This window comes from Fukomys damarensis, unplaced genomic scaffold (genome assembly GCF_012274545.1).
Source record: "Fukomys damarensis isolate Sample0158 unplaced genomic scaffold, DMR_v1.0_HiC HiC_scaffold_37, whole genome shotgun sequence".
NCBI classification, from domain to species: domain Eukaryota; kingdom Metazoa; phylum Chordata; class Mammalia; order Rodentia; family Bathyergidae; genus Fukomys; species Fukomys damarensis.
This window is the reverse complement of record NW_022900949.1, coordinates 55248279-55272440: the sequence shown is the minus strand read 5'-3', so window position 1 is coordinate 55272440 and position 24162 is coordinate 55248279. Positions and strand designations below refer to the sequence as shown.

Genomic DNA, 24162 nt, shown 5'->3' with positions numbered 1-24162 from the left:
TTATACTTTTTATTTACCTAGAAGTTACTTAAGAGTTCCTAAATGGTATGTGTTGTATTTGATTATATTTTTACTCTTAATAAATTAATATATAAAAACATATAGTTTTATTACAGCAGTTTTAAAGAGTAACTGCCATTTAAAGAATTTTATAATACACCCCAATTCCAGTTTTTTTTTAGCTATGTTTTCATATCTAAAACATACAGACAAATTATGGACTCAATTTTTTTAAATAAGCAGTGACAAAAATTCAATTCTACTAGTTCCTTCCAAGATAGGAAAGGGGGCAAGCCCTTAAACTAGGATGTAGGCAACATCTACCAATATCTAGCTGACCTGTTAAGACCATTTTGGGCCTAAGTTTTTGGCAAAGATAAGAAAATTTAATTTATCAATTTCTGACCTTTCTTCCACTCTGTAATATTATTAAGCACATGCAGCAAATGCAAAGAAAGGAATAAGGATAAGGTAGATATTTCTTAGCATACCTTAGGGTTTCATCTCCACTTTTTCATTGCACTAAAAAAATACAAATTGCTGGGGTTTTTTTGTTTTTTTTTTTTACATATAATAAAGTCACAAACACAGGCTCACTAAATGAATGTATACAGGCAGACATGCTGATTTGTAACTAATGCCACCTTGCATGCAAAAGCAAAACACAATGAAAATGCATGAAAATTGGTGAATATATGCAAATTACATTTTGAGTGCTTTATGAATCATTCACAAATGCTCAAAAGTGAGTGTTAAGTGCATAATGAGGCCGGATGACAAGATATTTTTTTCCTACCAGTTTTCTCAATTCCCACTTGAATCAGTTTGGCTGGCTGTGTTATGCCTTGGAAATGATGTCAATACAATTCTGAGACTGCTGCTAGGGAGCACAAAACATTATACGTCCTATAGAAACAATGGCTTTTATCTTTCTTTTTCATTTGACATTTGGATTTTTTTGGCTCAATTCTATTTCTTTTTAAAGATTACATTGCCAGGGCTGGGGATTTAGCTCAATGGTTCCACTGCCTGCCTCATAAGAACAAGGTCCCAAATTCAGTCCCCGGTACCAAACAAACAAACAATTACATTGCGATAGTCTGTTATCCTGCATATAGACTCAGTGGGACAACCAATCAAAAATACAAGACTTCAAACAATATTTCTATTTTACACATGCCAAATAATTTTACACATGCCTAAACTCATCAATGTGTTTGAGATGTAACATTAATGTAATTCTGAATCTAACCAATCTAATTACCAACACAAATTACTTCTTAAAGTTAAAATTTAGTACTTTTGATTACCTTGAAGCTGGAAATAGAAGTATTTTTATTTGCATTTTTAAGAGTCTGATTGACCCATTTAATAATAATTTCATCATTTACTTTTTCTCCCTCTCCAAGATCTGATAACACATTCAATGTGTACCTGTAACAGAAAAAGATATGTATGTATTCGAGACTAACAATGGTGAGATTTGCTTTCACATAATTTATATCAATATTTTAAAAATATTTAAATAGTTCCATTCTAATAAATATTTTAAATTTTAGACTGGTATCTGCACTTGGTTATATGTCAAAGTTTCAAAGTTTACTAATCAAAAACAAAAATTGTGGTTTGCTATTTTAAAAATTCAGACCAACTCTACAAAATCTTTTTTTTCCTTTGGTCATATTGGGATTGAAACCAAGTCTGGGTGCACCAACTTGCTCTACCACTGAGCTACATCCTTAGCCTTTTTTATTTTTTATTTTGAGACAACTTTCACTAAATTGCTCAGGCTGGCCTTAAACTTGATTTCCCCTTGCCTCAGCCAACTTCTGGCTAACCTTAAGCTTGTAATTCTCTTGCTTCCAGTAGCATCACTACACCTGACAGTACAAAGCCATATTAAAAAAATTATTTTATTTTGGTTTTTGAGACAGGGGCTCACTATGTAGTTAAGATTGGCCATGAGCTCACTATGTAGCCCAGGCTGCTCTTGAATTTGTGGTGATCCTCCTGCCCCACCTCCTGAGTGCTGGGATTACTGGAGTGCACCACCATGCCCAGCTCACAAAGCTATTGTTTTCCTCATTAAGTTTATTGGTACATTTTAGGTATGCAGTACAGTTACATTCATCATTGGGATCTTGTACTTTTACATGACAGGTCTTGGTTCTCATTTTTTCCCCTTATCCCTGCCTTCCCTTCACCCCCTCCTCCCTTCCCTATTTACAAATACTTTATTTCCAATTTTTCGTTCTCTCATATTTTTTTCTTTTCCCTTATTTCCTTTCCCCTACCTTTCCCACTTCCCCTACACCTTTAGCCCTTTTCTTCCTATTTTTAGTAGATATTAATAAACAGTGATTGTTTCTAGAGACAGGCCCATTTTAAAACATAATTTACAAAAAGACACTATATAATCAATAGTATATATCTATATCTGTATATATCTTTACAAGACTTACATATTTTATATTGTATATTTCCTGTGTTCATTATTCTTCAAAAATAACTACAGGTTTAGTCCAAATGACTTGCTGAAGGAAACTAACAGTGTGGCTATATCAGTCTTTACCTTCTCATCAGCTGCCATACCAGTGCCAGAGTAAGTGTTGAATTCCCTTCATTTAGGTCCTGCCCAGCAATGCCAACCAAGGAAAATTTGGCTTTATTCTTCCCCAACTCTACAGCATAGTTACAGTTCTCAATCTATAAATAAGCAAAAGTTTCAGGATAAAAAGATTTTTTGAAACATGCTCTTAAATATGCTAATGCAATTCAGATATCTGAAAAATAATTACAGTGATACTTTATATGAGCAAATTTCATTACATAACATTAACCCAGTAAAATCAAGGAGTAAGTATCACCATTTTATAGCTGAACATATACAAGTACTAAGGGATTAAGCTAAGGAACAACTCACTGAAAAGTGTTAAAAATCCAGCCTACTTTTATTAATGTTAAACCTCTGACGAAAACCTAGGCTTCCTGTATTCCATTAATAGAGATAATACATATTGTTTTATCTAGACTTAAAATTACAGAATAGAGAAGTAATTGTTTCAGTAAAAATGTAACTTCAAGCTAGGTCCAGAGATGCACACCTGGAATCCCAGCACTTTGGGATACTGAGGCAGGAAGATCACAAGTTCAAGTCCTGCTTGGACAACTTAGCAAGACCTTGTTTCAAAATAAAAAATGCTGGGGATATAACTCGGTTGTAGAGTTCCCCTGTGTTCATTCCCCAGTACCACAAGAAGAGAATCTAACTTTATATCTCTTATTTTTAATTCAAAAATTACTAGTACATTCACCAAAATTTAGCTTCTAGCTCACTTTATTCAATGAAAACTTTAATTTGTTTTTGGGGGGTTTTTTTGTTTGTTGGTTTTGGTACTGGGGATCGAACTCAGGACCTTTTGCTTGCAAGGCAGGCAGTGGCACCACTGAGCTAAATCCCTGGACCGTCAATGAAAATTCTCATTTTAATTAAAAATAAGGAGCATCCAGGCATTATTATTAGAAATAATAATTAATTATTTTTAATTGAAAATAATGATAGCACATGCCTGTAATCTGAGCCCCCAGGAAGCTAAGGCAGGAGGATTGTTGACAGGGCCAGCCTGGGGTACACATAGTAAATTGAAGTCCAACCTAAACTACATAACAAGATCTAATGATCTATTCCTTGAACAACTATAGTGCTCATTTTGTAATGTTTATGCACCATCTTCTACTTATATTTAGCTTTTGTGTTTTCTTTTGCTACCCCTGGTATAAGCTCCTTTAAAGAACAAAAACATTTACACGTACAAATCTGCTTAATATTTCCCCCACTTCTAACCCAGAACTCAGCATAATGCCTTATGCACAGTCAAAATCTGATATATAAACACCAAGTATCTGGTCACTTATCTACTTATTTCTAATGATATAAGTCCAGTTAAAGTCCTCTCTGTAGTTTTTTTTCACTTTACCTTGGCCTCTCTAAAGGTTATTTCCATCATCTAGTGCTATACTTCTTTTATTAGTACTTACATAAATTCTTATATATCTGTTTGTTTTGTTTTTGTTTCACTGAAATTATATGCTCCCAAAATCATATGTTATCAGAAGGAAAATGTACTTACTAAATACTTGTTTGGAATAAACAGTTAAAAATAATATAACTGGTTTATCTAATTTTTTTCCCAAATTAAGGTTCCATTTCAAAACAGTTCAACCTGAAATACATACATACATCTTTATCCAAAAATAAGAAAATATTTCTAGAAAAGGTAAACAAGAAACCACACAATCACAGAATTTTTACAAATGCATGAATATTATTTACAAAAGAAAATTCAAATCCCAGAGTTCTGTTAATTACCAAAAAAAATGCAGGAAGATCCTTTGAACTCTCCCCACTGTAACATCTGCCTGGTTCACTTCCTAAGCCAAGAAAAATATTTGATATGGATTCATTTATTTAAGTGCAAGGAGATGATATTTCAAATTTATTTTTCTAGTAGTAATATTTAATTATGGCTGTTTAATAGAAATACATACTAAGAAAAGCACAGAATTGAAAAAATGGAATAGATTCCTAACTTATGGAAAATAGCAGTAGTAATCTGATTATGTAACAGTGAACAGGAAGAAAGAAAAACCAAGATGTTTTCCATGGATTCCCATTTGAACAGGAGACTTCTAGCAAATTTGAATAATCTTTTTTGTGTAAAATGTGTTTCAGTGAAGGGCCATCTGTTTTATAGTTAGTTTGACCAAAATTCTTAAGTGGGTCGATGATGAGACAAGAGCTCAGGGTTGCTCACAAGAGAAGTTAAGATGTTGATATAACCAATAATAAAAGAGAAACTGGAAACAAGTGCTGATATAAGAGAAAAGATGTGTTCTATTTTTTTGCAGCACTTGGTTTCAAATCTGTTGGAATACTTCTAGGATATGGACAGGTACTAGACCAGAGAACAATGAAAAATTAGGTTCCTAGAAGAAAGCTTTGTTTATGGTAGCACCATAAACCTTAAAAATGGAACTGCTTGCCAGGGATTTAGCTCAGTGGTGCTGCCGCCTGCCTCTCAAGATCAAGGTCCTGAGTTTGATCCCCCAGTATCAAAAATATGGAACTGCTTCCTGAGGGTGTAAAATGTAGAAGTCCTTTGAACCAAGAATAAGCCTTGGAAATACCTAAAGTTCTCAGGCTAAAAGACAAAGAATCTATGGAAGATAAGGATAAAAAAAAGCAAGAAAAAATTGGAGTGTGCATCTCACAGAGTGAGTGGAAAAAGGATTACCAAGCTCTTCAAATACTTGGGACAAAAGTGAGGCTCAGATCTTTTGGACAAGGAGAAAAATTCAATAACAGGACACAAGATTCCAAGTGAGGACCAGGGATGTAGTTCAGCAGCACCAAGCCTGCCTGGCAAGTACAAGGCCCTGAGTTTGATCTCTGATACTGGAGAAAAAAATTTAAAAAGATCAAGTGAAAAAAAAAAACCTTAAAAAATAATGAAAGATGTTTAATACTGCAATTTTATGAAATTTAATAAGTGATGCCTGCTCAGATGATTGTCCAAAGCCCATACCATAGGGATGTGACACTGTCATGATAATACTGCTTCTTCATTTTCTGAACATCTTGAATTTATCTCAGGCCTTATCTTTCAACCTATAAATAACTAGTATTTGTTGAAATAAGCATTCTGAATATGATTCATTTGTGATAGTTTATAATTAACAAGATATTCCAGGTATAATGGTTTAATCTGTTTTTTCCCATTACATTTTGTATCATGACAGTATTTTCTAACATGTCTGGCAACATCATTGGTAAGCATCCTTGACTATGAAGGCTTACTCCTTCCAGTGGGACTTTAGAATTACTTTATAAGTCACCCCCAACACACACCTATAAATTACCTTTCTTAACCCCCATTCCACACACTGAGAACCTTTTTTGAGTTCTAGCCAGAATTATTTTCCACCTATTAAGTTATTTGGGAAAAAAAATAAGTACCTTTCTAATAATTTAGTTTTTTCAGGAATCTGGTTATATTTAGACTTATTCAACTATAGATGGTTTTAACATCTATATTCAATTTCATAGAAACCAAATAAAGTAAGTTGCAGCAAAATTAAGCCATTAATTTGTTTAGTATTTTTAAATTATTCACATCGTTTAAAGCAAAAGGATGTAAGTATAAAAAATTAACTCCTATATTATTTTACTTTGCAAAGCAAACGATCCTAAAAGTCGAAAGGAAATGCAAAAACAAAACCTCAGCTGTTTTGACAGAGTAAATATTAATACCAGTGAGACTTCTGAACACAAGAAAAGTACTTCTCTTTACATTCTTCTGCCAGACATTCTCTTGCCAGCTGTAATCAAGTCACTACCCTCCTCAAAAAATTTAATGCCTTTCCATTGTTTATAGTTTAAAGCCCATGCTTCTTAATCTGGCATTCAAGGTTCTCAGTATCATGCACCAAACCAAATTTTTAGTGTTTAGATTCTGCTTACTTACCAAAATCTTCTGCTATATAGCAAAACTAGTTTTCTTTCAGAAATGCATTATTCCACCACTGTCCCTTTTATAACCCACACCACCTTCTTCAGTCACAGTGTGACAAAATTCTATCCATTTCTCAATGTTTAACTCAAATAAAATCTCCTGCATGAAGCTATTTATGATAAGTGTAACCTGTGTCCTTTTCTTCTTTAAAACCTGTAATATTAACCAAGTGGTGGGGCACACCAAACAGTTAGGAGGCAAAGGCAGGAAGATCACATGTTTGAAGCCATTCTGGGCTATGTAGCAAGTTCATGGCCAGATCATGAGTTCAAGACCATCCTGGACTACACAGTGAGACCCTTTCTCAAAAACCAAACCAAAAATAAAACAAAATTTGTGATATTCACTTTGCTTCTACTGTACTGTATTGTAGTTGTTTATATACATATCTCCCTGATTTCTTCAGAGCTTCATGACTTCTGCTTCTTTTTATCATGCATTGCACTGTACAGATAGTAGGTATACATACATCTGCTTAATAAATGAATGAATAACCAGTAATGATTCAGGAAGTTGTGGCAGTTATAATAATACACTTATGATGCATCTCAAAGAACATTCATTACTACAAATTGCTAAAGAGAACAGCAAATTATATAAAGCTTCTGACCAGAAGGACTGCCTTCATCTTCCCAACATTTATTAAAGCAATCTTGTAAAAATGCTATTAATAATAAGGTTAACACATATCTGGTTAAAAAAGAACTGGTGATAAACTACACTTTACCACGCTTTATGAAACTCTATATCTTCTGTTTTATATCAGAACAATAGCAACATTTTCATGGTGTTTATTTCATTCACCTTCTTCATATTCCCTCCAAGAGCAGGATAAGGAGGTTTGTTGACCTGGTTCCAGTTTACTGGCACTCGAATCATTTCGTAGAGCTGAAAGATCACTAAAGCATCTTCAAGGTCACTAAAACAGGAAGGAAAAGAAGATGAGGGAGGAATAAGTGTTTCCATTAATTTTATTAAGCACAGTGGAAAGGGACATACATCTTTTAAAACACAAGGTCATGTCATGCTTATAGAATATTAGACCTGGAACTTCCAATCTGAAAACCTACCCCAATTTTTTTGTAAATGTTTACAAAGACACATTTGTTGCCACAGTATGTTTATATCTATATGTACGTGCATATATGTGTGTATGTATATGTGGTACATGTTTATCTCCCACATATAGAAATGTGGGGATCATGAGTATTGGTTGTAAGTATTGTTAACTTTAGTAACTCTATATGTGTTAAGCTTCTCCAGTTTAGCAGGTAGAGTGTTTCCTTTGTGGAATTCCTGAAAGTTACAGTTTCTTGTCTCTGACCTTTAGATGTGTGGTTGTCCGGGTTACTACTACTCACGGTGGGTTGTTTTGGTGAACCTGTTTGCTCTTTTCCTGTGTGACCTTTCAGTTACTATGGTAAACCCATCCCATAATAGTTTGTGGTTTTTTGCTTTAAAAGGCCGGTGCTTGCCGGCAATAAACGCCGCCTTGATCAGACTCTTGTCTTGGCGTCCTTCCTTTCTCTCTGCCCCATCTCCACCCCGCTGCTCTTTCAGGTTTGAGACACTGCTGGACAGTGCTCTGCGTCGCCGGCTCGCGACAAGTGGCGCCCGAACAGGGACCTGGAATTGAAGCAGCGATCGGTGAGCAATCCGTGAAGCCTGCTGTCAAAAAGGGTTCGGCCGAACCGAAACAAGGAGGACACCGCTGTCTGGAACGCCACTCACGGTGGGTTGTTTTGGTGAACCTGTTTGCTCTTTTCCTGTGTGACCTTTCAGTTACTATGGTAAACCCATCCCATAATAGTTTGTGGTTTTTTGCTTTAAAAGGCCGGTGCTTGCCGGCAATAAACGCCGCCTTGATCAGACTCTTGTCTTGGCGTCCTTCCTTTCTCTCTGCCCCATCTCCACCCCGCTGCTCTTTCAGGTTTGAGACACTGCTGGACAGTGCTCTGCGTCGCCGGCTCGCGACATAGAAAGATAAATTTTTTATTGAAATTGGCTCTAGCTCTGTTTCCCAGGCTGATTTTGGACCGGTGGCAGTCCTGCCTCAGCCTCCAGAATACCTAGGAAGGCACATGCCACATGCCTGACTCATGGTTATAAATTTGGAACCAACTGCCTGTCATTAAGAGCTATTACATAAACTACATGTATACTATGAACTCCTTGGCCACCATTAGAAATAAGGCAGATCTGTATGTACTGATACGAAAAGCTTTATAAGCGATATTGTTTTAAAAATCAAATGGCAGAACACTACATATACTTTGATCTTCTTTATTTAAAAAGTGGAGTCAAGTGTATTTATACACCAAGAACTGTTAGTAGTGATTACCTCTGCATAGGAAAAAAGGAGTATAAGACAGGGGAAGAATTACCATGTTTTACTTTATATATTTATGTATTTCTTGAAATTTGGCATTCATCTGTTACTTATGTTTATGAGTTTTAAAAACTTAATTGTAGGAAAATCACAGCTATTCAGTAGCCAGCTGTTCATGTTCAGTAATAAAGGTTGAGAGGAAGAAATTTATGAACAAGTAGGAGTTTTCAAAGTAAGAATACTATTTTGGATTCAGAAAAATAAATTTCCCTGAGAAGCTTAAAATATGTCTGTAAAATCTGTTTTTCTATATGCTAAATAGATAAAGCATATCAATTGATATTTTAAATTGCTAGCTCTGTGATGTAATACATCACTTTTCATCTAAAAGCTTATCCTCCACATTGTGTTTCACTAAGGTTCGTATTAAAATTATTTAGTGTTCTCTGAGCATACACCTAGCAGTGAAGCGGGTGAGGCCCAGTGCTAAGTGATGGAGAAATTCTAATGTGAAGGTAATTAAGATGTGCCTAGGTTACTTGTAAACACATAAACATTTTTTATAAAAAAAGAAATCACTGAAGTATTTGTAAGTTCTGGAGTCTCATCTATTTCACATATATTTCTTTTTTTACTTTGGATGAGTTCATTCTTATTCCTGTGCGGTATATAGTATTACTATTCATGTTCCACAAACAGGACAACTGAGACTCAGCTGATTTTCAGAGACTTTAAGATGAATTCCAGAATCAGTAGAAAAACTAGAATTTTTAAATAGTTGTTTAAATATATTTAATAAGAAAACAATTTCCATTAAAATCAGTTATTTTAGTTGCTTTGGTATGGAGTGGGTGTACTGTAGGTATGAAGCTAAAATTGCTTAGGGGTGGGGTTAGAAACATAGAAAAATTCCTGGACACATTGTGGTGTCAACTCAACATGTGGCTATTGTTTTTTTACAGAAAAACAATGGTTCTCTTTAAGGTTGTTATTTCTGAGAATTTTCTGAAAGTAACAAGTCTCTTTCTCATCAAAAAATTATGTCTATCCAGAAGCCCTTTGTTAACATTTCAAGACTGATATAAATATAGTCAGTCAAGAAAAATGTTTAACCAATTATTTTACTATCAACCATAGAAAACTCTAATGATTTGTTTTGGGCAGTAACAGGAATGGAACTGAGGACCTTGATTTTCAAGGCAGGCACTGTGCCACTGAGGTAAATCCCTAGCCCATTACTGGTGTTTTTGTTGTTATTATTGTGCACCCAACACACACATACCATAACAGGGATCAAACTCATAGCCTTGCACTTGTGAGGCAGGCACAGCTCTACTGAGCTAAATCCCTGGCCCTTACTGATCTTAATATTTATGAAACTGATACCTTGAGTCTGAAAATTTTTACTCCTTGATTTTAAATTTCATATTTAAATATAAAAGAAATACATGCTCATTATAAAAATAAAATCAAACCATTCTTATATTACTAAAATTAGTTCAAGTCTCCCAACTATTCTCCACTCCTGTTACTTAGACTGCTTACAGTGTAGTATGCTGTTCTTCAGATTCTTTTAAAATTCCTATACTTACAAGCTATAAATATGTACATATGCAATCCTTAAATAAAATGAGACTATACTACACCTATTCTTTTCTCTCAGTAATATAGTAATATATTCCCTTAAAGTCAATCCATAAGGACTTAAAACTTCCACTCTGATATTTTAGACTTAGCTCCAGTCAATTGATACATCTCTTCTCATTTAGCTAGAATTTATATACTGTTTAAGAATTTTTGAAATACAAGTCTGTCACATCAAGGCCATTTAATAAAATAAGGTGGGGCAGGTTTTAGAATATTTTTAATATATACTAAGGAAATTATAGCAAGTAAGGCTCTATGCTGTGAAATGTTTTAATAGTAATTTAGTTAATCTTTAAGGAGTTACACTCTCTAAGGTGTTTCCCTGGTATATAAACTATTGGTTTAGGTTATTTGACTTTTTAAAAAATGAAGTAGGTGAAGTTGAGATCTTTTCCAGTTTTTTTTGTTTTTGTTTTTGTTTTTTTTGTTTTGTTTTGTTTTTGGTACCGGGGATCAAACTCAGGTCCTTGTGCTTAGGAGGCAGGCAGCGGCACCACTGAGCTAAATCCTGGCCCCTTTTCCATTTTTTTAAAGGAAAGATTCTCTAAAAAAGATTTCTTCTCATTAGGCCTCTCATGGGGGATTTAGCTCAGTGGTTCCACCACCTGCTTTGCAAGAACAAGGTCCTGAGTTCAGTCCCTGATACCAATGACAAAAAAAAGGTTTCCTCTTATCCACACCTAGAAAGACACATTATTATCCCTAGCAGACAGCACAAAAAATGATTTAGTAAAATATTTTCTTAATCCTACTAATCAGTGTTAATAATGTCATTTTTAAACAAGAAAGAATAAGATGAAAATTATAATAATTACCCAGGGAAACAATTATTTCTACAAATAAAAATGTATATAAACTTTACAAAATAAGTTAGGTTGTGGCAAAAATATATGAAGATATGTATTATGATGAAAAAATATGATCAGCAACAAAAGAATACAGATTATCTTCTGATTTATATCAAAAGTTATAACTTGCATTATCTTTTTAAATAATATTTTCTTTAAAATTATTTTATTGCCAATTCTGGGCATTCTGAAACTCTTAAGTGTTGACTAAATTCTATGACCTGAGAAAATGTTCTCATGAACATCTATAGTTTAAAAAGCTGCACTTCTTGGGCTGGAAAAGTAGCTCAGTGGTAGAACACCTACAGAGCATGCATGAGGCTTTGAATTCAGTCCCCGACCCTAAAAGGGGAAAAAAGGGACCCTGACAGTAAGGCTGGAATACAATAAAATATTTACCCATACAAATGATTAATGTATGGATTGACTCCCAAGGAATTCATCCAGTTCCGAAATGTCCTCTCTTCTTTGCTCTCTCCTAGAGTGAACAGAATAACAACAACAACAAAATCAGGAACCATATATTAAACTATTCTAGCAGATGCAAAGTGGCCATAGATATGTTGCCGTGGTTCTTTAAATACCATAATTTTTTTTGAGGAAGGACAATCTTTTATTCTAACTTTCTAAGCTTTTAGTTAATCAATCTATCTCTCAACTATTTTATTCAATATCTATGAACTACTGTTGATCCATGAATTTCTCTGTCCAGAAACAACAGATAAACCTGTGCAGTCTGAAGTTATTAGCAGATGAAACAGAATCTGGCTAAACATTATAAAACAAAACTTTTAAACAATCAGTAACATTAGCAATTAAACAGAAAAGCTCTACCTTCCCCAATGGAGTGTTTCTGGTTTTGTACAGATTAGGGTTTCAAACCTGCATTTTACACCGATGAAGAAGAGGTAATTTCAGGTAATATAAAAAGCAGGAAGTGAGAAAGTATTGGCTTTCTGAGTCAATTGTCACTGTTGAAAATACCTGAGAAACACAGACCCCACACAGCATTCTACTGTGTGCTAAGAAAGACATGTTTCATGATTCCTGAACCTCAAAGATCATGGCAAGGAGATAACTCTTGCAGGTACTGATATTTAACCTATAATAACCCTTCTTTCCTAAGCATGCCCTTTCTACCAATGCTTACATATCTATACGGAAAACATAGTTACAGTTTATCACAAAACTGAAAGAGATGTGGACTCTCCTTGCCATGTCTGCGTTATAGTCACCTACTGACTGAAAACTTTTTTTTTCTTTTATTGAGTTTATTGGTACATTTTAGGTATACAGTAGTTACATTCATTCTTGGGATGAAAACAGTTCTAAGTGACTATAATAGTGTTATTTATTCTTTGGAAAAGTTAGGGGTAATAGAATAGCCCAGACTATCTCTTTTCACCAGACTCCGGAAAAACTGAAACATTTTTACCTCACATCACTTCCAACTCATAAACAAGTTCTAACTCATAAACAAGGTCACTCCCTAGACTTCAGCCCATGTGAGGCTCACGTAGACCATTTGGCAAGAATCCTATAACCATCTGAGCTTCAGAGTTCATTCCAATATAGTAGTGCCACCCCTACAGTAATCTTCAAAGTGCCATAGATAGTACAAACCTGCACAACCAGAACTGGAACCAAAACCTTTTATGATCTAAAAGATTCTATTAATTCTTGCCAACTAATCAGGAAATGCCCACGACATTTTCATGTGGTTTTCAATGCCACTGCCTAACAGTTTTCCCAGAACCTGCTTTATTCTTGCTCTGTTAAGTCATATAGCTATATAATTTTTGCTTAAACATTGTTTCCTCTGGTCTTCATAAAAGGTAACTTACCAATTTGTTGTTATCTGGTGCAGATACTTTATAATGAACACTCTAACAATTTTTTTTTTTTCTAGACAGGGTTTCACTATGTAGTTGAGACTGACCTAGAACTCACTATGTAGCCCAGGCTGGTCTTGAACTCATAGCGATCCTCCTGCCTCAGCCTCCCGAGTGCGGGGATTACAGGCATGTGCCACCACGCCTGGCTACTCTAACAATCTTTTAAAGAAAGAACCAAGTTAAACTAAATATGCCGAAAATCTATGCCTAACTTGTTTATAGAAATTGTTAAACAAGCTCTAAACTGTGTCCTACGTTATATAAGTATAAACAAGTGAGATGAAAAATAGCTTGATGCACGTGACTCACCTTTTTCTCTTTCACTATCATAATGCCATATATATATGTGTGTGTGTGTGTATATATATATATATATATATATATATGCTACATATATAGTTTTTCTAGTAATGAAGAATTTCATATTATTGGGAATAATATAATAATAGCTAGCAAAATCCAAATATATCCTAAAATTGTAAAAATTATCACATTGGTTTAGTTTTTAATTAAAATATTCAAATTCTGTCAAACCTGCTGATACAGTAAATATTTAAAGAACAAACTTACATTTTGAGTTCTGAAACTACTATATGCTTCAGAGACTCATTTCTTCCTGGTGTTCTCAATTAATTATATTATTATAATTTTAAGTTTTGATCCTGGAAAGTAAAATGACTTTAAAAGTGAGCATTTATTTATCTAGTACAATTTCAAGTTGTCTTAGTAAATAAATGCTCAGAGCTAGAAGCACTATGCATTTGTGCAAGAGCTATAGTAAAACATTACAAAAACATATGTATTCCAGATTGGAAGATGTTTTCTGGATTGCAGAAAACTAAAGCAATCATAGAATTAAATTCTTAATAACTAATAAACAATATAGATCTATAAAATGTTCCCATTATTTGCAGATTAAATTGACATCTGCAATTGCTAAAAGTCTCAATAACAAATATATTGCTTGGTGTGGTGGTTTACACCTGAAATCTCAGTTACTCAGGAGGCTGAGACAGGAGGATCAAATGTTCAAGGCAGGGCCAAGGATTTAGCTCAGTGGTGCCACTGCCTTCCTTGTAAGCACAAACTCCTGAGTTCGATCCCTGGTACCAATAGGAAGGGCTGGAGTGTGTGAGGTCCCTGGATAAAATTGCTCCCCCCACCCCCCCACCCCGCCATCACCAAATATACATATATAGATAAGTAAGCTACCAAGAGGAAAGAAAAGGACTAACATATATTCAGCAGTCATTAAATGTACTGTGGTGTATTAAGTACTTTCTTCCTCTCATCCTAACCATTAATAAGAATGGAGTACTAGGTTAAACCCCTTCAGTCATGACCACACTTAACTTTCTCTGTAACTCTTAAAAATAAGTAGTATTAGTCCTTTTTATGTGGGAAAACCAAAGCTCGCAGAGGTTTCTGAGATATTAAATGGTGGGACCATGATTTGAATAAAGTCTTTCTAAACTCTGTGGCTTACTGTACTTTCTGTTGACAATATGAATTCTGAGATGGGCCAGGCGTGGTGGCACACACCTGTAATCGCAGTACTCAGGAGGCTGAAGCAGGAGGGTCACCGTGAGTTCAAGGCCATCCTGGGCTACACAGTAAGGTCAAGGCTAACCTGAACTACCTGGTGAGACTAACCCTGTCTTTAAAAAAAAAACAGATGATGTCTCTCTGTGTAGCTCATGTGTTTTGCTCAAAATGATATAAAGGTTTAATATTTAATTGGGCTTTACATTTTCTTTAATTCCCTAGAGTTAAAATTCTCTGCCAGTGAGGACATACTAATATATGAATTTGTGATGTGATAAGGTCAAGCTTCAAATTTCATAAGGATCAATAAAAACAAATTTACAGAGAAAAATATTTCAATGACAGTCAAATACATTTTTGGCAGATATATCAGGACATACATATGTTCAAAATTAAGATGATTGGTAAATATTTCCCATAGTATGTTAATAAATTACTATACTGTTGGAAATATATAGCAATCCTATACACACTAAAAAATTTCCAAAAGCATGCTGAGCACTAGCAAAAGAATTCAAACATGACAAACAGGAGAGCGAGCAAGTTGGAGAAGATATCTAGCAAGGATTCAGTAACTATAAAAAGCAGATCATTTTTAATATGCCACTCTAAACAATGCCTTCTACTTAAGACACAGAGGTATTTTGAAATTTTCCAGACTGATTAAAAATTTAGCAGTATTTCTTTTTTACTTTTTAAAAGTTCTAATCTTGTACCCTCTTTACTAGTAACAATCTACATTTTTGTCTGTTTCCCTCTCAGTTGTAAATCTCTGTAGAGAATATATGGATTATTTCTTTAAAACATCAGGAAGAATGATTTGAATTTATCATACTCCTTAAAGAATATATTTGTTAAATCTTAAATCTTTTATCACAAAACCATAGTTATGTAGTAATAAGGACATTATAGGTCTAGTTGTGGCAGTCAAAGGAAAAAAATCATGAAACTGATTTCTCATTCTCTCAATGGGGAAGGGAGTAGGGTTGAGTTATGTGACAGAATGAACATAGCAACGTCAAATTTTCCCCACCAAGAAGAATCTCCACTTTCTCCCAATCTGGGCAACTAAAGAGAAAATCTTAGGCTTAGTCCCTCCCTCCAGTAACTACTATCATTGCTGCCACTGTTTGTACTTTTCCTGTTGGTACTAATGTGGGTATTGGTAGCAGTGAGTGAGGGTGTGATAACAGAAGAAAAAGAGGCTGGTAAACAGATGAGAAAGAACATTGAGAATGTTTTTGTCATTATGGCAATTCATATATTGTAAGCTTCAATGACAGTAAATATAACAAAGCTAAATAATATTTTAAAATCTGTTATAGAACCTAAATGAGTCCTTTCAAACGTTACTTGTGATAAAATACAAGATTTATCATGGGAGAGGGATAAAGACTTTACAACAAATCATGAAGTCCAATTGTCAAAACTCATTTCTAATGTGTTTGCACTATAATATCCTATCATTATAGAATTAAACTTGGTAAACATTGTATATGACCAAAGCCTTGCTCTGTTATGTAAGCTTTATTTGTGTCTTTGTATTCATTCTATAGGCATATTAAGACAAATAACACAGCATGAACAATACAAAAAGTAAATATCAACCCAGATGGAAAAAATAAATGGCACTAATAAAAACATTCAGCATGGGCATATTTAAGAGTATAGAAAAGTACTAAATACAGTACCTACATTAGGAGGGGTCAAATCTGCATTTTGTGGAGCAAAATAGGAAAGTGTTATATATTATGAGACAGATAACAGTAGTCCAAACACAAGACAAATAATGAATATTATAATTTTTTCATGTATACTGAACACATTAAAAAAGAGTAATACTGGTGTCAAATTAGCTTTCAAAGGAGAAAATAGCTACAAATTAGTTTCAATAGATAATTCATTGTTGTAGGATCATTTATAAGAATATTTTTAATGTTTTAGTAGTTTAAATATTTTAATAGTGTTCACTAAACTCTTAACAAAGAAATGACAGATGAGTAAGATTTATCCCAGTACTCTTTTAAGTAAAACTAACAACCACTTTCTGTAATTTGAGCTTTTTAATGGGTGCCATGCCTGTATACCCTACATTGCATCTCTCCCCACAGTCCTCCTGTTCTAACAATACCACAAGAAAAGAAATCAACATACCTTCTAATAAATTAATATCGATGTCATTATTATCAGGCTTGTGTAGGCATGGGTAAGTGTTAAAAAGATTAGCTACAAAGGCTAAATTAAGTTTAGGATTTCCTGAAACCACATCTGCAGGAGTAACAAATTGTCTGCAGCCTAGTTTATCTGCTTCTTGAAGCATGAATCCAGCACGCTTCAGGTCATTTTTCTCCTATACAATGAAATAAAACAAAAATGGTCAAGATTGAATTAGCATATAGAAGTACATATTTATAAGCAATTGCATTCCCACAAATATATCAAATAATAATTCAAGGTCAGAATGTACAAGGATTTATAAATCAACTTCCCCACATTTTATAAATCCAAAAGAACAAGTCTCTCAGTTTTAATGCTGAAATTACTAATACATATTTCACCTACATTGTTGAAATATTTGACAAAATTCAGATATTGAATCAGGAAGCTCCTACTGGTTGAAGTACACTATAGGTACCAAAGCCACCTAGTAGATTTCCCTCTGGATAACAAGCCTAGTTATCTCACCCAGGATACACTAAGTGATATTCCTGGTAGGTACTTTTCTCAATGAAAAGCAAGTTGAGATACATAACTCATATAAAAACATTAAAAGCAGAAAGAATAGCACCTTTCACAGTTGCAGAACCCTAGAAGCAAAGCAAGACAAATACCTATAGGCAAGAAGAATAGGTGAATGAACTACCAAGGTCCTGAGTTCGATCCCTGCTACCAAAAAAATTTTTTTAAAGAATACATTTGGATATCAAAGAAAGTGATAGATTCAATGCATTAAACAATGAAGAGTTAACGTTGACATCAACCTTATTTAGATGTTAATTCAAAGGAATATTTACAAGGCAACTGGAAATCACTAGGTGATATTACAGATTACCTATATTATTAACTTTTCAGGGATAAGGTATTTTTATACTAAAAAAACTTTACCTTCTTGAAGTAAATGTTGAAATATTTATCAATGAAATGATAGGATGTCTAGAATTTTGCTTCAAAATAATACTGTACAGAAGAGGGAAATAAATAAGTTCACTGATGATGAATGGATAAGTATTTAATAATTATATTAAGTTTAATATACAAACGCTGTTCACTATTGAATATATTTTAAATTTTCCATAGCTTCTTTTTTTAAGTTCTTGATTTTTTTTGTTTTTTGATTTTTGTTTTTGAGACAGGGTCTCACTATGCAGTTTAGCAGCCTGGCCTTGAACTTAGCGTAGCCCAGGCTGGCCTCAAACTCCAAGTGATCTTCCTGCCTTAGCCTCCCCAGCGCTGGGATTATATGAATGCCCCACTATACCTGGCTTAAATTCCGGATTTTTTTTACTCAGAGTAATGTGCAAAGTTTGCATAGTTCTCCGGAACCAAATATCTGACATTTCATAAATTAATGTAAAATTATGGACACTATACTTTAAGTATTTAACATATTTTCACACAATAGATAGCCTGACTACATTTCAATGTTTAAGTAAAACCATCCCTCCTACTTATAATTTATGCTAAAAGAATGGGCTTCGTAAGAAATGCATTAGGTGGCTCAGGATCTGCTGTCAGTCCTACCTAGAACATAAACAGTAAGAAATGTCATCTTTATTGTATGTATTTCTAAATGTAGGCTGTGGAACTGATTATCAGTTGCTTAGTAATCTTAATAACAGCTTGTTTCCTTTCTTGAACACAGTGAGAGTCACAGAAGCACTCTGATTTCAGTTACACTATACCAGAGATATGTGGATAATAGGATTGATCCACACATATTCAAGGTTAAAATTTTATAATTCCCCTTCTTTGGTCATGATAGCCAGATGAATTAGCATGGAGATTCGGAGCCTAGGATATAAAAAAAAACCTTCTAAAGAGCAAATAGTCAATCTCTAATGAAGGGCTGAAGACCACAATGGGATGCTACCTGTAGAGAATTATGCTTTAAGTTTGACTGTACTTACTAGTCAGATTCATAGTCATATAGTAGAACAGTGGTTATCAGAGGCTGGAGGGGTGGTATCTGGGGAGTTACAGTTTAATGGGTACAGAGTTTCGTTGTGGGAAAATGAAGTTCTAGAGATAGATAATGGTGATAATTGCACGGCAATGTAAATGTAGTGATTGTCACTGAACTATTCGCTCAAAAATTATAAAATGGCAGCTTTTATGTTACATATAATTTTACTTCGATATACAAAAATAATTTTACATTACACTCACATTAAATCCTGAAAGGTCAATGGCAATGGCAGGTCCATCCTCTTGGTCACCTTTAGGAGCGATCTGATTAAGCAGATGAAAATAGGCTCTTGAATCCTTCAAGGAAAGATAAACAGCATATTTAAAATGAATAAAATAAAAACATAATAAATAAAATATCTTAACTATATGGGGAAAAGTGCCCAAACTGAGGAAATTGCTCTATCTCCAAAAAAGGAATAAAAAACAGTCACTTTACTATTACAAATCACTTAAATTGTGGTATGCCGTTTTATACTTAAGAGCTTTTAGTAATCCTCTTTCATACCCCAGAGCGTCTAACAACTCTATTCCTTGTGCCTGGAACACCCTTCTCCCCACAACATGCTCCCCTCTCATTTGTTTATGTCTCTAAGCATAGTGTAAGCATCAGTTAAAGATTCAGGTCAAATATTTTGTCGCAGGAGGCTTCCTTGATTTCTTTATAATGAGCCAGATAGCTTCTTCTCTGTTGTACAGCACCCCCTCCCCATCTCTATAAATCAACTGTGACCATATTTTATTAAATCATCCAATATAGTCATCTTCACAGATGGTTACCATAATTATTCTCCATACATACATATAGCTCCTCCCATCAAAAAGTAAAGGCTATTTCCCCTCCCTTTTTACTTGGATTGGCCTTGTGGCTCCTCTGACAACAGAATGCTGTGAAGGTGATATTCTGGGGCTTCCAAATCATGACAGCCCCTACTTCTCCTCCATTCATCTAAGAAGTCCAACTATCTGAAACTATCATGATGTGAGGAAGCCCAATCTGAACATGGATGGGACCCAATGGACAAGCAATGAGGCACCATACGATTGCCATTATGCACCTTCCAGATGAGCCCAACTGACAACTGAGTATAACCAAATTAGTGATTCCAGAAATAACGTGTGGATTAGAACCACTCAGCCAAATATCATCAACACAAAATTATGAAAAATAATAAATCATTACTTTGTGCCAGTAAGTTTTGCACGGTTTGCTGTGTATAATTAGTAAGCTTCCCAAGAGGTATATATCTGTGTCACCCACATACAGCATAATGCCCAACAGAAGGAATGTAATAAATCTCCAAATGAGCTGAATTGAACTGAACTGTAGGAGGATTCAAAAGAAAAGAAACCCTGGAAATAAACTTGTAAATCACAAATGAAAGAGAAAACAATGTCACTTCAAAGACAAGTGTCATCCAGACCATTATAGCAAAAATGCAACATGTCTGAAGGAGTCACCATATCTAAAGAGGGAATATGAATTAGATAGCACTGTTCTAAGATGTTGGAGGCTGAGGCAGGATTGCAAGTTTAATACCAGAATGGGCAACTTGGCAACTTAACAAGAGCCTGTCTTAAAATAAAAATAAAAAATGCTGAAGATGTAGCTCAGTGTGAAGGCCCTGGGTTCAATCCCCAATACCACATACATATATCCATATATACATACATTCATTTATTTATGCATACATACTTACATAAATGAATGAAAAGAATGTCAAAAGAAACCAGTTTGGCAATGCCTATACCAGCAGTACCCTTGGGAGAGTTACTGTTAGGCAGAAATGAATGTTACCATTTCTCTGACAAAGCTTTCCCAGTAGAGTGGAAAGTGTTTCAAGCCACTTTAGAAGCCACATCTTAAAACTCTTTTTGTCTGTTGGTTCCCTCTGCCCTCAGACAAACTGGTTTCCTGGTAGTTAGTTATTGGCAAAGTGGGAGGAGAAACCACATGGGTCTAGTATGGCAAACAGACAGGATTTTAGTTCAAATTAATGAACTGACATGCTCATTATAATTTACTAGACCTGTGGCATTTAAAATGGGAAAGATCAGGGCCAGGGATTTAGCTCAGTGGTTCCGCCACCTGCCTCACAAGCACAAGGACCCGAGTTCGATCCCCAGTACCAAACATAAAGTAATTAAATAAATAAATAAAATGGGAAAGCATTCAAAGGCTAACCTCCTCCCTCTCACAGCCAGTTATAATTCATATTAAAAATCAGTAGAGCCCAGTGTCATGGCTCATGCCTGTAATCCTAGCACTCAAGAGGCTGAGGCAGAAAGAGAGAAAGATAGTGAGATCCTGTCTCAAAAAACAAAACAAAACAAAATAACACACACAAAGACATACACACACAAATCTGGGGCTAGGTATGTAGGTGTGTGCTTATCTAGCATGCATGAGGTCCTGGGCTCAATCTTCAGCACCAACAAAAAAATTTTTTTTCAGTAAATCGGTTTACTTCATTAAAAGATTTTATGAATATATTTGGGAGGCTCTGCTTAAAAATCTGTAAAACTTCATTTTCTGTCCAAGTGTAAACTGAATTCAAGTTTAAGCCAGAACCCCCTTATTTTTCAAATTCCATATCCTTATTTCATGTCACAAACTTGAACATTAAAATGTAAACCTTAATGTCCTGGCTGAAGTTGTTGATGGTGTGCCATCCTGCATTGGTGAGATGGTAGTTCACCCATCGCAGCAGTAACTCCTCAGGAGAGAGCTTCATCAGTTCCTCTAGTTCTTCACCTTCATTTAGCAATGCAATCAAAGCTAAGAGGAAAACACTGAAATGTAAACTTGTCCTTCAGCAAGTATGTATCCATAAAAAGTATTTTTTATAATCTTACCTTCATTCCTAGAAATCTCAATATCAGCAAAAAGACCGACTTTGATGATCTGCCAGAGAAGACCCAAGACCAAGTGAGGCTTTCCTTCTTTAAGATCCTGTGCACCAATGTTGACCACTGTACAACCAATGGCTGAGGCAGAATTCAGGGCTAGGTTTAAATTTTCCTAAATTGCCCAAGAACAAACAAAAAACATATACATGGAAGTACTTTCTAAAATCTTATGTTCAAGTTATCTGCAAGAAATAATGGATTGCAAAAATACTACATTTTTAAACATAAGTAATATTTATACAATTAAATTACTGCTAAAATATCACATGGTTTTAACCATCATCTGTATATCCCAGTCATTTTTCAAATCTGCATCACCAGCCTACACCTTTTCTGAACCCTCAATAAGCTCCACCTCTTTGTACACACTTGATTGTATCTACTTGGATATTCCACAAATACCTCAAATCCAACATGTCCAAAATAAGCAAAATTTCTCATTATGTTTCCCTGGTCTTCCTCTCAATCCTTTTAAAATTAATTCTTATTTACTCTCCTGATTGATGAGGCCAAACTTCATTCTTCTTCCTAAAACCAGGAAGTGAGTAACATCCTTGCTCTTTTTTGCCTACCATATGCAATCACCAACTTGTCAATTTGATGTTCTAAATTCCTCTGAAAACCATCAGTATTTTTATTGAATATTTTCCTATCTTCACAGTGACCATCATCTACAATTCTGTGCTGTCAGTGACCTTAGGAAAATATAAAGCTGACAGTGTTCCCAAACTTTAGAGGCCTTCAAATGTTCACTGTTACTACCACACTTTATTCCAGCTACAGAGCCTTTGAACTTAGTTTCTTCTGCCTAGAACATGCTTCCCCAAAATTACACAGTTGCTTTAAAACTCTGCTTAGAAACATCCAATCTGTGTTGTGTTCTCTGGTCATCCTACACAAAACAGCATTTCTACAGCCCTAGCTGATACTTATTACTGCATTCCCTACTTTACTCCTTATCTCTCCGACATAGTATATACTTCTTGTTATATCTCTCCCCATTCAGAGTATGAACTCTGTAATAATAGGAGCCTTGATCTGTTTAAGATGCCTTCCAGTACCTAAGCATATGTAATACGCTCAATAAATATTTACTGAATAAACAGATGAATGGGTAAAAGTGAATGAAAGCATGGAGAGAAAGGCAACGGTTAATTTCAAATCTTTAGTTGGGCAATAAAAAATCTTCGGGCCTTGACTGTGGTCTCACCTTCTGACATTTCACATATATAGACTGTGCTCTGGTCAAAACAGAAAGTCCTTTCCCCTTGGCTTATAATGTTCCTCTTTCCTCAAATCACATGCTCGTTCTTCAAATCTCTTTCCCTGAAACACTATCTCCCGAATCATCTCCTGAATCATCTTCCACACAAAATCAGTCAGGCCTTTCCCTATACTTTCATAGTATGTATCATATATACAAAAAGAAGGAAATTGTTCACATTTATATAACTGTTGTTTAAATATATATTACTGGCATGTGCCCCTAGAAATTTTAATACCATCGATTTATTAGCATTGGATTAATGTTCTTTATTCTTATTAAGTCTTTATCTAGAAGCACTTTAAAAAATGGTATACAGTTAGATTTCAGTTCCTGAGAATTTTAAAGGTAACTGTTAAGATGGGTTTTACAGATGAGGAAACTGAGGTGCAGTGGTTACAAAGTGTCAGAGCTGTGGTTTCATTGCTGATCTCCACAGCCCATCCTCTTAATCTTCTGCTGTATTACCACTTTCATTTGGCAATAGCAATAGCAATTATTTAATGTGCTGGTTACAGAAGCTCTGCACAGAAGTTTTCAAAGCATTGTGACTATTTCAGTGGCTTTCTTCTGTAGTGTACTGAAATAATTTACCTTGCTAAGCTCCAAGTTAATAGTGTATCTCTTGGGGATCACTCGAGTGATTTAAGTAAGCACTTAAAATTATTTTTGTAGTCATATTAAGTAATGTTCTTTTAAATATAGTTCTCCTGAAAGTAGCAGCAGAACCAGAGAAACCTTTTAATGTCTTTAAAATCTCTTAATTCATTCAAATAATCATAATAAATATAAAAACACATAAGTTGCAAATATTTTACAGAAGTCCTAGAAAAACTGTAACAGTTTCAGTGCTTTTAAGTTAACCTACATCAATCAATACCTTTCAGAGACAGCCTCTGCAAACTAAGGCTTGACCACTAATATTTTTCTGTCCTTTAAAGGATGTTTGTTCCACTTGTGATTTTCC

The 24162-nt window shown here is 34.7% G+C and overlaps 1 protein-coding gene across 3 annotated transcripts in view; it reads right to left on the bottom strand.

The window, feature by feature from the left end:
- The window catches only part of Pls1 (plastin 1), a 103082-nt gene that overhangs the window by 5539 nt on the left and 73381 nt on the right, over nucleotides 1-24162 (bottom strand). For 2 of the 3 annotated variants that reach the window (XM_010608179.2, XM_010608181.3), the window contains exons 7-14: nucleotides 21878-22043; nucleotides 21658-21800; nucleotides 19223-19318; nucleotides 16991-17186; nucleotides 11796-11874; nucleotides 7377-7491; nucleotides 2573-2706; nucleotides 1311-1434 (exon numbers count right to left, since the gene is read on the bottom strand). In XM_010608179.2, coding sequence (XP_010606481.1) covers nucleotides 1311-1434; nucleotides 2573-2706; nucleotides 7377-7491; nucleotides 11796-11874; nucleotides 16991-17186; nucleotides 19223-19318; nucleotides 21658-21800; nucleotides 21878-22043 — 1053 coding nt within the window. Of the gene's footprint in view, nucleotides 1-522; nucleotides 878-1310; nucleotides 1435-2572; nucleotides 2707-7376; nucleotides 7492-11795; nucleotides 11875-16990; nucleotides 17187-19222; nucleotides 19319-21657; nucleotides 21801-21877; nucleotides 22044-24162 lie in introns of those variants that run through there. The other variant, XM_033759390.1, reaches the window with a different exon arrangement.